Genomic DNA, 15,412 nt, shown 5'->3' on the forward strand with positions numbered 1-15,412 from the left:
TAATTAATTTATTTATTAATGATCATATATATTTAGTAAATATAAGTATCTTAATATACACATTAGAACTTTAGCACTAAACAAAGCAAAAAATGAAATATCCCAATTGTTTTGTGCTGTCTCCATTCCTCAGAGATTCTCCTACATTTTTAAAAGAATATTGTTTCTACTGTTAATACAGAAGTTATATGTTTGACATAACATAATATTATGAATAAGTCTCTTTATTTATAGGCTTCAAATAAATCAATGAATCATCAAAATCGGTACACACAGTAAAGTGTACAGTCGAATTGCGAACCTCCTCCTTTGTTTGATTCAGTAAATAGGACCACTCCCACTAAGCCAACAGGCTGGTCATAAATGTAATGTATAGTTATATAAATATTATGGGTATAGCCTATAGCCTTCAAGGGTATATGGGCAATCTGACACAAAAATATTTTTTCAATTCGTAGGTGTTATAGATTAAATATTCTTACACTTTTTTAAATTTTACTTTATCTTAATATACGAGTACTGGCAACGTACTTCTGCATAACCCTCAAATACTAATTTTCTCAGGTCCTATAAATAACACGTCGATAAATCGAAATATTAATACTAACTGCCGCATACAACTAAACAAACGCATATGGAAACGAATTCTTTTTCTCGTCGAATGTTTTTCATTGTAAATTATAGCCGTGTTTACGCGCTCACGTAAGGTATCATGCGGAAAGAGTCTATCAAATTAGCTCGTTTATTTAAACAATGTCAAATTTAAAAACGGGCTAGGAATTTATATCACGTGGAACGTGGTCCATTACACCTACAGGACCCCCGTTTGAAGAAACGCATTTAGGCCCCATTTGAAGAAATTCAGTTAGGAGTTTAACAGCTTGTTTCAATCAATCAATTAATCAATCAAAAACAGCTTTATTCAAATAGGCTCCAAGAGCACTTTCGAATCGTCATTTTACAAATTAAAACTTTAAAAATAAATTATTATTTTTGTAAAAGTGAAGCTACCACCGATTCGGAATGTAGATTCTGCAGAGAAGAATCGGCAAGAAACTCCGCAGTTACTCTTTAGTTTATATTGAACACACGAGTAAAGATCAGATGCAAGTCCGTTACGTCCCATTAATTTCTGAACATATATAAAGTGTTTATTTATTGTACGTCTGTGTATTAACTAATAAATAACTGAAGTAATTAAATATAGTACGTGCGAACGTAAATCTAACTTTATTTATTACATTTGGAATGTCGTTGTAAACACTCGTGTAGTGTAATTTAATTGTATTTCTTTAGATGAGATAAACTTGGACCATTTTAAAACAGGAATATTTTTGAACTTATATTTCTTTTGGCACGTTATGGAAAAATGATGAGTAAATTTTTACGATGCGCACGCACCGTCACAAAAAAAGCCGACACCCTGAAGTTAGTTAGTCAACGAAGAAGTTAGCAAGTGATGTTGGCTATCCAATGAATTATAGCTTCTTATGTGCGTATATAAGTACACACACACTTTTTTTATTAAAAATGTAGCAACGAGTATATGTTCCGCCTGGTGATAAGCTGATACCGTAGCTTATGGACGCTTGCAATAACAAAAGCATCGCAAGCGCGTTGCTGACCCTACGCCCGACCCTGTCCAGGAGTTCTCTACCTTAACCACACAGGAACACAACGCTAGTTGAAAGTTGCTGGCAAGCCAAAATTATGACAGTGTTTTACAACTACCCTCATGGAAAAAGTCTTTATTTTATTTATTTATTTCGTAACCATAATCTACAGTGTACTTATTTTCAAAGATACAAAGCATTATTATGGACCCCGCTGGGGCTTATATAATTGGGTCGAGAAGAGGAAGCGCTTTTAGTAATATATATTGTAATATAAACTATCTGTTCTCGTCCAATACATTATTTTATTAATTTAATATTTTCATCAACATATATATTTGGTCTGATAATTTATCATTATTCATTTATGTTATAGTAACATTTAGTGACTAGAAGTCTCAGGGCCGTAGCCCCATATACCTAAAAGTAACAAGTATAAAAGGATCTGAGTACTGAGTTTTGGTAAATCTCCAAAAAAGTCCAGTCAAATAATTAGGATGACAATTTTGGTGTTAATACTTTTCCACATATTTCATATTATCTCGATAAACATCTAATGACATACCTAAAAAGTGGAGGAAATGAATAAAATTAATAAAATTTACTGAGGTAAGGTGTCGGAAATCGAATCCGATATCCTTGCAGCGCGTTCCGGATCGTTAACGATTAATTAAGCTGTCTTTAGTCATTTACTAATAATATCTTAACGATCATATTTCCTCAGAGCCGATACTTTAAACTAGGATTGTGACACAGTTGAGATAAGTATTAGATTCGATTCCGTCTCAGGTACTTATTGGCCCCATTTTCTAATAATATTATTATTGCATCACAAAGGTCATTCATTGTTCTAGCAATCGCTTCATGATAGTTTTCGAACAAATTTACACTAAGTTGTAAGAAGCCGTTTTTATAAGCGCTTTCGAATAACAATTGAATGAGGGACACAGCAGGAAATATCCCGCTCAAAATCAGGAGTAGTCCGACTGGTGAAATGCCTCGACCTTACAGAAGATCACAGCTAAATAATCCTGCTCTCGAGCAGTGTTGTATGATTGACTACTCTTTGATTTATGTCATTACGGAATCACAATGATTTTTAGTAACTGGAATATTTTATTTTCTAATATTTACGCAAATTTCACTCATTATAATGAAAAAACTTTTTCGGATTTTATCGCGGTTTATTAAGTTTTTTAGATGCCCGACGTTTCGGATACTTTACAGCAACTATGGTCATAGAACTCCTAACCAAAAACCTAATAAACGGCGATAAAATTCGAAAAAGTTTTTTCATTATAATGAAATATTTTAACTAAAACGTATAAACTTCACTCAAAGATCATTGGATAACGTGATGAACACGCAAAGTTAACTTAGCCCAGCACTGGGACGGTTATAGGCTAATATAATACTGATCACACAACAATAGGCTAAATATTATATCGTTTTGGCTGACAGATGATCGGTAGCTAGGTAATAATTCAGCCGTCCTCGAGTATCAAGACAATGGAATTACATGTAATGTACATAATTACATTAACTGCAATCTCTTTCAAAACATCTCGTATTAAATATCAAAATTGTCATAATCTTGTGGACGTATAATTGTTTTAGTTAATTGCTCATTATACAGACTAGTGGTCGTCCAGGGGTAATATCGAACATAATTAAAAATTTAAATTAAAGAAAACCAAAAAATTATGAAAATAAAGAACCTTTTTTTTAAGTTTTCAATTTGACTACAGACTGACAATCAACAAAAGAATATAATATGCGTGTGTATCAAATATGGTAGTGTGTGTAATCTTTTTTTTTATTGATTTAATATATTTTTATTTTTATTTTTTAGCATTCTACACTCCTTCTCTATATAAATTATAAACTGTACGAAATTTCATACTCCTCTGTCCGCGCAATTTTCGTAAAAAAGGTGTACAAAGTACATACATCGCACTGCTAGGCATAGACCTTTTTCTCCATCTAGGAGAAGGATCGGAGCGTAATCCTCAGAGCTGCTACATTGCGGGTTGGTATATCTACTAATAATATTTATATAAATAAAATTGCATCACCAAAATGTATGTACACACATGACTTCCGAATGACGAATTGGATAATATTGTTCTTAAGTTTTTTAATACTTTGTAGAAGGTTCTAGCGAAATGAAAAACAAGGAAAATTGCGTAGAAAAATGTAAAAATCATAAAAATAACGTTTATTTAAATGTCACGCGCTTGACAGTAAACAAGAAAGCTAAACTTTTGTAGCTAGTTCATGTCGCGTCATATCGTCTCACATCATCATTATATTTAGTTTAAATGATACTGCTTTCAAGCAGTGTGTTCCTGTCGTGAGTAAGGTGGCCAGATCTCTTGAGGAGAGTCGGGGGTCGGGATAAGGGTCGACAACGCGCTTGCGATGCTTCTGGTGTTGCAGGCGTCTTTAGGGTACGGTAATAATCGCTTACCATCTAGTGAGCCGTACGCTTGTTAACCGACCTAGTTGTATTAAAGAAAAACATTTATTTATTTATTTTATACTTTATTGTACACCACAAATATATTACAAACAAAGCATAAAAATAGATACAGGCAGTGAAGTACAATGGGCGGACTTATGGCTAATTAGCCATTTCTTCCAGACAACCCAACTGTATTTGTTGTTTGAATTTTATTAAAATCAGCCTAAAATCGTCCCAAAGCTTGGTTAAGGACTGTTCTCTGCGAAAAAGATTAGGTTTAACACTATAAAATGTTTATTTGACCCGACCTGCGGTTTCATGTAACCAAAACTATCTGTAAATATTTAGTTCTTAAGTTGTGAATTGTAACTATGTATAATATTTTGTATAAATAAAAGTTTTTATTTTGTAATATTTCTGCTAATATATGTTTCATGTTAATTTGAATAAAAAAATAGCCTATCCTCTGTAAATGGACTATCTAACCCAAAATTAATTTTCCAATTCGAACCAATAGTCGAGATTGACGCGTTTAAACAAACAAACAAACTTTTCAGCTGTATTATATTAGTATGGATGAAGGATGGTATGTTTCAAACTTTTTCTGTTCTCGAATATTTCTCGGAAGAGATGCGCATTTAAATATTCAATTCGTCCTTACAATAAAGGAATGCTGTATCAACTTTTATTATTTTTAACACATACGATATATCGCTGCTTTGTTTTGTGATTGTACAAAAAATCATAAAGAAATTAATTACGTTAAGCAAAGGTATGAATTTTTCCTGTAAATATGCCGAGTCATTAAAAGTTTAGATAAAAGATTGGTATTCATAAACGATTTCAAAGAAGGAGGTTCTCAATTCGACCGTATGTATGTTCGGGTATAACTTCGTCGTTTACGAATCGATTTTGATAATTCTTTTTTGTTGAAAAGGAGATATCCCCAGTATGATACCATGATAAGGAAACTAGGATCTGATCATGGAATCCCAGAGAAATCGAGGGAAAACCTCGAAAACCGTAGTGACGACTAATGCGTTTGTTAATTTTGTTCGTCTAATTACGTTGTATTACTTGTCGATGTAATTGAAGTCGGTTTTTATCGTTTGCGAGCAAACACAATTATTTATTACTAACTAGCTGCCCGGACAGACTTCATTCTGTCAAAAGTTAGTATATATATTGTATTAAAACCTTCCGTGGGCCCAGCCGCATTGGTCGAGCCATTCTCGAGTTATGTGCTTAGCAACATTCATTTTTATTTATAAAGATAAGTTGAATCGACAGACGTTGTCCTGTCTTGCGAATAATCAAACTTAATTAATTTTACTTTTATTTTTATTAATTTTAATTTAAACTAAATTAATTTTATGTATTTTATGTATTTTAATATAAATTAATTTTATGTTTTATAATTGCCTAGACGTATTCAGTGATATCAAATTACTACTCATATGTATTAAGCTCCGATCCTTCTCCTACATGGGGAGAGGCCTTTGCCCAGCAGTAGGACGTTACAGGCTGAATCACGATCATGGAAATCACTCATATTCTTCACCCAGTATTCAACCCGCAAACAGAAGTAAAAACACATCGCACTTTATATAAAAATATCTTTAACATAAACACACCACTCAAGTCGATAACTTCAGTAACTAATCTTGAAAATTAATCACTTCTCCTTTAAAAGGACGACTAATTAATACAAAAGGCATTGAATGTAAATTTTTTAAAATAATCAAAAATAAAAACTCTTTTTCCCTTTTGTTTTATTGTAAAAAACGCGGTAACTGTGAACCGGGTTCGTCCGAAAAGAATTCCGTATAATGTCTAGACCACAAGGATATATTTTTACGAATACAAATATTCATCGCGAACGGGAACCAAATCCGTAATCGCTGGAGTGTGAACCACTACAGTCTACACGGTACGCGCAAAACTGCACCGTACGCAGTTATTATGACTGACTGAGAAGTAATATAATCCGTAAAAGTGAACCCAAATAACTCGTAATGTAGGAATTAGTTACGGAACCCTAAAACCTAAGTCATGTGAAATTTTCTTAGTTGTTTTTTGACCTTCAAAAATGGTTGTATATTTTTATTGAATTTTTGATCATTTCGTATCGTAACGTACCTCTGAAGTATTCCTTTTATCAGTACTGAGATTCGCTTAATACGTAATTAGGTATTTATATTTATGTAATACTAACTGAGGAAGGGCACGTCTGGAAAGCCGTGGAATATATTGCTCAAAATCCGGAGCAGTGCGTCTGGGGAAGTACCTCGACCTTACAATGACAAGTGCAATGGTGATGTTATCAGAGCCTTAGGAGGCGGCCTTATCATTTCTTTCAAACAACCGTGAGTAGACAGACACTATGTTTGTAATGTACCTAATGTGGCAAATTTTATATTGATTGGTTGGTTGATTGGCTTCCTTGACTTTTGGGGGGTTTTTTTTGAGAATATAGGTTGTCTTCAACGACACCCTGGGGATTAATTTAAACCCAAAAATTTCTTCTTATACGGCTTTATTACAATTTTTACAATTAATTTTTATGCGAGCTAATGTTATCTCTTAAAAAATAAAGTATTAATCTAAAGTATTAAAGCAACCGAAGAAACGAATTACTCGCAGGCGCTGTAATTCGGAACATAGATAATTTTGTGACATTCATCATGATGTGTGTATTATCAATCACTTTAGGGCGATTTTTTTACAAGTGGGGTAACAAACAAGCGTGTGGCTACCTGATCGGAAGCGATTACCGTTGCCTAGGCCCAACACCAACTGCAACACCAAAAGCATCAGAAACGGCTTGCCGACCCAATCTCCCCCAGGAGCTCTGGTCAGCTGAACTCAGCACAGGAACACAACATATAGATATAAAAGTTACAATAACTTATACTTCACTAAGTAAGCGTAACATTATTAATTACTTAAAAAATTCGCTAGTGTCTGATAAATGTCAAAATAAATATTCCGTCATACTTAAACTTAGATACGACGTCTGTGGATTTTACTTATAATGGCGTCAAGCTCATACATCTACGTTTATCCATCTTTATATATATATTATAACTAGCTGTACCCGCGACTTCATCCGCGTGGAATTTAACAAAAAAGTTATTGTTCAGTTCGCTGAGTTATAAAAAAAAAAATCTAAAATGAAAGTAGCCTAAGTTACTCCTTATTACATCAGCTATCTGTCAGTGACAATCCCGTCATAATCGATTCAGCCGATTCAGAGATTAGCCGGAACAAACAGACAGACAAATTGTAAAAAATGATATTTTGGTATATGTACCGTCTATACATCCATATGCATTTAGTAAAAACTCGTTATTTTAATATTACAAGTAGACACTCGAATTTTTTTTTTGGATAGATGTATAGATATTCTTCAGGACGTGTGTTTTTCACCAAACTCCTACACGGCTGGACTGATTTGTTTGAAACTTCGTCGGTATATTTCAAAGGGTTCATGGATGCTCTTAAAACACTATTGGAGCAGATAGGTTATGCTGTTGCGGCCGATAGTAGGGGGACTTCGGCCGGCCGGACGACACGACCCCATACGTCTGAGGGGTGGCCTTGTTGTGAGCGAAGCCACCCCACCATTATGACGGGGCCCGGAGGCTTTGTCCGGGCCTACCGCTGAGGCGAGATGGCGAATGCTAGCGCGACCCCATCTCGCCCCACCCAGGCGGATGACTGCTAACACGTGGTGGTTTTTAGTCAGTAGGAGTCTGACATAACCCTCTGGCGCCCCCGCGCTGGAGGGTATACATGATGCATTTTCCCCACGTAAAAAAAAAGGTAGGTTATGCTGTTGTCACTATGTCAAAAAAAAGTGTGCTTTAGACCACACGACTGAAGTATAACTTACGAAACGTAATTCTCTCTCTTTCTATCTTCACTAACTTACATCTCCCTCTCAATTTCCGTTCGCCACGTCCGATCATACTTTTCATAACGCCCAAGTCTCTAGAAAATTTACTTCCAAAATTTAGTGGTACGAATGTAGCCAGGTCAGTTAGTGGTACTCAACGACGAGTTGACGCAGCGTTTACTGCACAGGCTTTTACATTTGCGGTCGCGGTTTTGATCCCCCTAAATAACAAACATTAGTATATCCCATATATGTTTGTCGCGGTCTGGACAAGATTAAATCCTAGCGGGTCGTTGAGTCTGAACCGTTTAGAGTTTTTAAATTCATTTAAATTATATTCGTTCACTTATTTACTCACACTCACACTTTACTCATTCAGTACGATTATTATAATCACAAATATTTTACTTTCATTGATTTGCTATATTGTCTTCTAATACAGTAAAAGTTCAAACAAGTTCGTGTTGTTTTCTAATGTCTACGCGAATTTCACTAATTATAGAAACAACTTTTTCGGATTTTATGGCGGTTTATTAGGTTTTTTAGATGCCTGACGTTTCGGATACTTTACAGCAACCATGGTCACAGGCGGACAGTACTTAATAATAATAATAATAAACCACTTTTTTGCAACTAAAGATAGTATACATAGCAAACCTTAATTCTAGACACATATAGTGCAATGGGCGATCTTATCACTAAATAGCGATCTCTTCCAGATTACCCAACAGAAAAAAGCTAGCAGTGTAACGGTGTACTTCTGCCAACCTAATAAACCGCGACAAAATTCGAAGTTTTTTCACTATAGTCGCGTTGTTCGTTCAAAAGTAAAACTATTTTGCATTATGGAAATCGAGCTAAGACCCTTTTTTAAGACATTAATGTTCACAAAAAAAGCAACCGACACAAAAAACTCTTGACCATACCTACTTAATTGAATTAGTAAAGTTTCGTATCAATATTATCAATTAAAGAATATTGTCTGATCTCAGAGACGCTTAATAACTTGTTTTAGAATAAAACTAACAACAAACAAAATTGATAATTATTATTAATTGAGATAAAATTTGACATTGACATTTTAATGTTATGTTTGAAGATTATTAATGTGTGTCCATATATAAATATACATACATAAATGTAATATATATATTTACCTATATGTACTTACTATGTTTTTTTGTTACTTGTCTAGATCGTTGGCACAGTTTGTATTGGTCCTGCTTTCTGCTCCGCGGGTTGTGGGTTCGATTCCCACCTGAGTCTGGGTGTAGTATTTATATTTATTTATATTTATTTATATATGTATTATTTCTATGTATAGTTATAAAAAAAAACTATTTAGGTACAACAGTTGGCTGTTACCTATAACACAAGTATTAGTTGCTTACCTTAGGAACAGCCGACCGACCGTGTGTGTCTGTTGTAATATATTTATTTATTTATATTTAAAGACCGTAAAAATTGTAGATTCTAATATATATTATAATTGTTTGTTTTTCTGTTCTTTCAATAAACCCATTATATATTTTGTGGTGAAATTTGGCATATACATATATATATAAAATATCACAAACTATTTTTAAATCTCAAAATTTCAAAGAACCCATAATTTTGGTTCCCTCATAAAACCCTCTGTGACACGACGTGCAGATAGAAGTTAATAAAAAAAAAAGGAAATCCTTAGACTTTTTGCCAGTTTCACGTCCCGATTAAAGTCCTAAGTTCTAACGCTTCTCACATTTACTGCTAAATTATGTCAAAAATCAATATGTCAAAAATCAAAAGCTTACGGTCCTGTTTAACCATAGGTGACATAGGTGAACCGTGTAATGGAAATTAACCGTCAACCCGCAGTGGAGCAGAGTAATAGCTCCGATTCTCCTACTACCTGGAGAATGAGGCCTAGCCACATGCCCTATGCCTAACCAGTGAAGTGTTACAAGCTGTGACAAAACATTTGACAGAACTAGCTTGGTATCTTAGATAGCTATAAAACCATAAATAATTTATTACACTTTTAATATAATTATAACTTGATTAAACGACGATTCGAATGTAATTTCAAAAGTCTAATACAATACAAAGACAATTTGGTCTTTATTTTGAAGTTGAGAACGAGATAGAAGTTTAAATAATTTTTTTTTTTTTTTTTTAAATATTTACACAATACGTGTGTGTGAAGATAAAAAGAGAGAGACTCACGGTTCGTATGTTTTACGTCACTCTTGTGGTCTAAAGAACACTTGTTTTTTTTTATGTTTTCATACATATATTCCTATATAATTACCCGCGATATATAAATAGGTTTCCACTCGCGAGTCACGAACCGACCGGTTCTTCTTGTTTTTTCGATCGCAGATATAGAATACCGTTTGACGCACTCGCTAACTCGACGCCTGAATGAAGACGAGTTTTTATTCAGTCTTATGATATTAGAAGTTTAATTATTAAATAAATATTTCCAACATACAGACACAGTCGTCTTTTACTAAGATTCATTTATTTCATGAAAAATATATAAAAAACAGCGCATCCGGCAGATGTTGCCCCGCCCGGAACAGTAGCTACGAAATTTGATTGTTGAAATACCGTCAGTAGGTACCCACCGTACCCAAATGTGGCATCTATGAACCCATTAAAATGTAGACGCAAAATTTTAACAAAATTGGTCAACTGCACCACTTTAGTACAAGTTACGTGACAAACGCACGTACAGAAGAATTGTGTATATTAATAAATTTTAAGCTGATTTCTGTGTATGTAATAACTTTGTATCGTTTTGTTTGTTCACTCTTCCCGGCACTTTTCCTCAACTATCAATAAAGGTTGCCCGGGAGAGATCGCTGAAAGCGATAAGGTCGTCTTTACGTACTATATTTGTAATGGTTTCAAATTGTTTACGTGTGATAGGGTTTTAATAAATAATAAAAAGAAATAATGTTTGGGTATTAACGGACTAATATATGCATTCAGCTTGTAACATCCCACTGCTAGGTATAGGCCTCTTTCTTCATGTAGGTGAAGGATTGGAGCTTAATCCACCACGCTGCGACACTGCGGGTTGACGGATATGTTCCCTATTACGAGTGATGATCGCTAACAGTTATTTATGATAACAATCGGGGGCACGGTGGGGAGACCCACAAGGATGAACATCCAAACCGTAATTATTTGTAGAAATACAAATATCCATCCCGAACGGGAACTGAACCCGTAAACGTAGGTGTTTTAGGCGACTACATGCACCACACAAAGCGGTAGTATACCAACATTTTTCAATAAATATACATATAAATAATAGCATATTCCACCTAGACTCGCGACGGAAATCGAACCCACAACCTCTAAAACAGAAAGCAAAGTCGCTGCAGAGTTTCTTGCCGATTCTTCTCAGCAGAATCTATATTCCGAATCGGTGGTAGCTTTACTTTTACAAGAATAATAATTTATTTTTAAAGTTTTAATTTGCAGAATGACGATTCGAAAGTGCTCTTGGAGCCTTATTTGAATAAAGCTGTTTTTGATTTTGATTTTGCTGCAAACTGCGCTAACGGGCTGATCAAAAAATAATCAACGCCTTATCGTAAATGGCTTCTATGTATTTACATATTATAATTGAAACTAAACTAGACACAACTAAAACTTTTCCAAGCTTATCTTAAGTGTCGACAAAAAATACATGCGTTTGTAAATATATTTTTTATATTTTTGTCAAAATATTAGTTTTACCAATGTAAGACGTAATTTTCCTTATATTTAAACAAATAGAAAAATTTGCTTGTTAAAAATGTTGTTTTCAACTATATAAAGACTTACTACTATAGATATAGTATTTTAGTATCGGTTTTAACATGCTTGATGATTGCTTCTAGAGTTTACTAAACCTGTTTTAATAATCTTTTCATAAATACGAGGCAAACGCACCGTAGGCTATTAAACATATAATTGTGGTATGTAGCAGTGAAGCAGTAGGCATTAAAGTATGTGATTCCACTAGTAATTTATAAATACAGTAATTTTTAAATACGAACGAACGAATGATCCAGCCTATAATATCCCACTGCTAGGACTCTTTCGCCATCTAGAATAAGGATCAGAACTTAAACCACCATCCAACGATCTAGCAATTGTTATCAGGTATATATATATATATATATATATATATAAAATTCTCGTATCACAGTTTTCGTTGCCAAACTCCTCCGAAACGGCTTGACCGATTTTGATGAAATTTTTTGTGCTTATCCGGTATCTATGAGAAACGGCCAACATCTATTTTTCATCCCCCTAAATGTTAGGGGTAGTCCACCCCAAAATTTTTTTTTATTTTTTAGACAAAATTTTTAATTTCTATTTTTTTATGATATAACATTAAAAAATACATACAACCCTAAATTTTCAACCCTCTACCATCAACTCCTATTTTTAATAGCGTTTAGCGGCAAGACAACGATTGCCGGGTCAGCTAGTATATATATGACAGCTTAACGTGCTTCTTGATTCTAACGTGCGTCTTCGGTGCGACAAAGCCAGTACTGCGGTCACCAACCCGCCTGCCCAGCGTGGTGACTATGGGCAACACACATGAGTTCACGTTATTTTTGGCGTAAACTTGTGGAGGCCTATGTCCAGCAGTGGATTGTATAGGCTGTAATGATTAACGTGCTCTCTGAGGCAAGGTGGGGAGACCCGTAAAGACAACCAACCAAATCTAAAGTAAATATTTGCATAAACACAAACTCCGAGCGGGGTCCCAGCGGGAATTCGGGTTCGCGACCCGCGACCGCCGGATTTTAGGCGCCGCCGACACAGCACACGCATCATTACACTAGAGCGGTCGTCACTTTTAAAATAGCGCAGGTTACTATGACAACCCAAATAAGATAAAAAGTCAAATAACTTTTTAGGCGATTAAAATAATAATAATGTCGTAGTTCCAGTGATTAAGACTCTTTGTAATTTCCTTTGTAGCTTTTTTTAACGAACATATAAAGTTAATTTAATTCATTTTTTATGTCAAATAAGTGGAATAAATTGGAAACATTCTTATTAAAATGCCTTTCCATCATCGAGAATATCAACTCCACAAATAGTGACTTATGTTTTGAGAAATTTGAGATATATTGTTTCTCTAGAAGGAAACTTCTCGATAATACAAAATTAATAAAATCACTAAATGTTAAATAAATAAATTTTTAAAATACACGGTTATCAGTTTTGTAGATAGACTACTTAACGCTTAGGTAATTAAGTAATGGGCCTTAATTTTTACGTAACAGTCGGCTGATAGGTATAAATACGTATATTTTATACCTTATCTATACTATTACAGGTTTTTAGTGCATCTAGAACTTAAATTACGTACCTAGTACTTTGACTCAACCATCCTACGTACATATGAAAACACTATTGTCAATTGTAGCTATATATATTTACACTTTAACACAAACATATTTATTATTTTATATTAATAATAAAAAAGAAAAAAAAAAAACAGAACATCTAGTTTGATGTCTTTGCATACGTGTAGCACGACGCTTTGTTCTTAGAAATTAGAATAACTTTACTTGCCAACCTGCCACGCTATGACTAAATAAAATATTTAACATTATTATTAAAAATATAAAAAAATTGCAACTATTACTATCGTAAACATACAAAAAGAAAACAATTTTTATGTCAATATTTTGAATGATCTGAATTTTAAATATGACATCATATTATAAATAAATTCTCTCAAGACTCTATCAAAGACTTTCATTTCTATCATTATTCAGAAAATTTCTTAAATATTTTAAACACCAATGAAATCAAATTTGATTGATGAAATGATGATTATTAAATAAATATTATATACAAGTTAAAATACTTACACCACTTCCTGAGGAATGCACTCGTTAGCTTAGCGCACAATTTGTCACGACCTTGCATTGTGATTGTCAAAAGCACGTTAAAAAAAATCACAAGATCACACAACACACACAAACACTAAATCCGTTCCATTTATTTTATTTAAATTTAATTTTAAATCCCACTGACGTTCTGTCCCGCCGGCGGTCGGTCGCAAACTGACTTCTATATAACGTTACGCGATGCGTACGCGCAGAAACCTGCAACAAGGAAAGAATTATTTAAAAAAAAAACTTGTTCTGACCATCAAAGATCAGGGACCTTCGAAGGCCGGTTAAAGGTGAAAATGATTTTTATTAACATTTAACTGATGTCATTTAAGGGTACCTTTATGGGTTTTTGAACTTGAAACTTTAAGAAGTTTACGGATAAAACATTTAAAAGTTAATATACGCGAGTACTTTGAATAATTTTTAAGGCTACCTCAAAGCTAAAATTCAAACCCATGAAAAAAACTACATTTCATGTAATATTTATCACCCTTAAGCTGTATTTTCTTGAAATTTAATTGAAACCAAACGAAAACAATATTCTCTCAAACCACACAAACAAAAATATCCCTTCGATTACTAAAAACAAAAGTATGAAGTAATAGACATAAAACAATACATGCGAATCGAGAACCTGCAACTGTTTAGAGTCGGTTAAAAATAGTAAAAAAATTTACAATGACAGAAATTTACCACGGTGAAAGAAGCTCGTTAACTACGAGTACATAGTAGTCATTAGCATAACAAGCGAAACGAATTACTATATATGATAATTGTGTTTGCTTGCAAATGAAAAAAAAGTGACTTCAATTTATATTGACAAGTAATACAACGTAGGTAGTCGAAAAAATAACCTCCAAAAAAGGCTGAAAATCGCAAAAAATGCATTAATGCAGGTGAAATTTTTTTAACTAGCACAAGTATGTTTCTCATTTTTTTTTCAATGCACTGAACTCAAATCCTTTTTAGCTAGTTTTGGCGGTTTTTTGGAATTTGCAAGAAATTTGGGGTGATCAAAGGTCATGATGTCAAAGATCATGGGTGTGATCAAAGGTACAGAGCACTTGTTTTTTTGTGAGCCAGTGTAATCAATTAATTACGCATTATTAGGGATAACTCAAAAATTACTAATCAGATCTCAATCAAATTTAAAAGGGAATCATCAAAATCGGTATACCCAGTAAGAAGTTCCATATTACACATCTACAACTAAAATTTATAAAGAAACTAAAATCATGAACCTACGACAACTTTATATATATAATTCCTGTATTTTAATAAAAAAAATTATCAGTAAATCTATTCGTTCAAATTTGTCCTTTATAAAATGTATCACGAAGCGCAGCAATCGACGACCCAGCTTATTGGTTCTGCCTAGGACTAGGACGAAATTTGCCAAAAGGGATATCACATTCGAAGGAGCACAGCTTTACAACAAATTACCTTGTCTAATAAAAGATGTAAGCTCAGTTAACGAATTTTAATCTCGGCTTTCGCAATATATTCTCAATAACACTTTATCGTTAGAAGAAAC

General features: G+C 33.7%; 1 protein-coding gene across 1 annotated transcript in view; it reads right to left on the reverse strand.

Annotated features, from left to right (window-relative positions):
• The window catches only part of LOC123668238 (scavenger receptor class B member 1), a 75,612-nt gene extending 61,528 nt beyond the window's left edge, over positions 1-14,084 (reverse strand). Inside the window, exon 1 of the mRNA XM_045602011.1 lies at positions 13,852-14,084. Coding sequence (XP_045457967.1) covers positions 13,852-13,909 — 58 coding nt within the window. The 5' untranslated portion in view covers positions 13,910-14,084. The remainder of the gene's footprint in view (positions 1-13,851) is intronic.
• Positions 14,085-15,412: the final 1,328 nt, after the last annotated feature.

Source organism: Melitaea cinxia, chromosome 30 (genome assembly GCF_905220565.1).
Source record: "Melitaea cinxia chromosome 30, ilMelCinx1.1, whole genome shotgun sequence".
NCBI classification, from domain to species: domain Eukaryota; kingdom Metazoa; phylum Arthropoda; class Insecta; order Lepidoptera; family Nymphalidae; genus Melitaea; species Melitaea cinxia.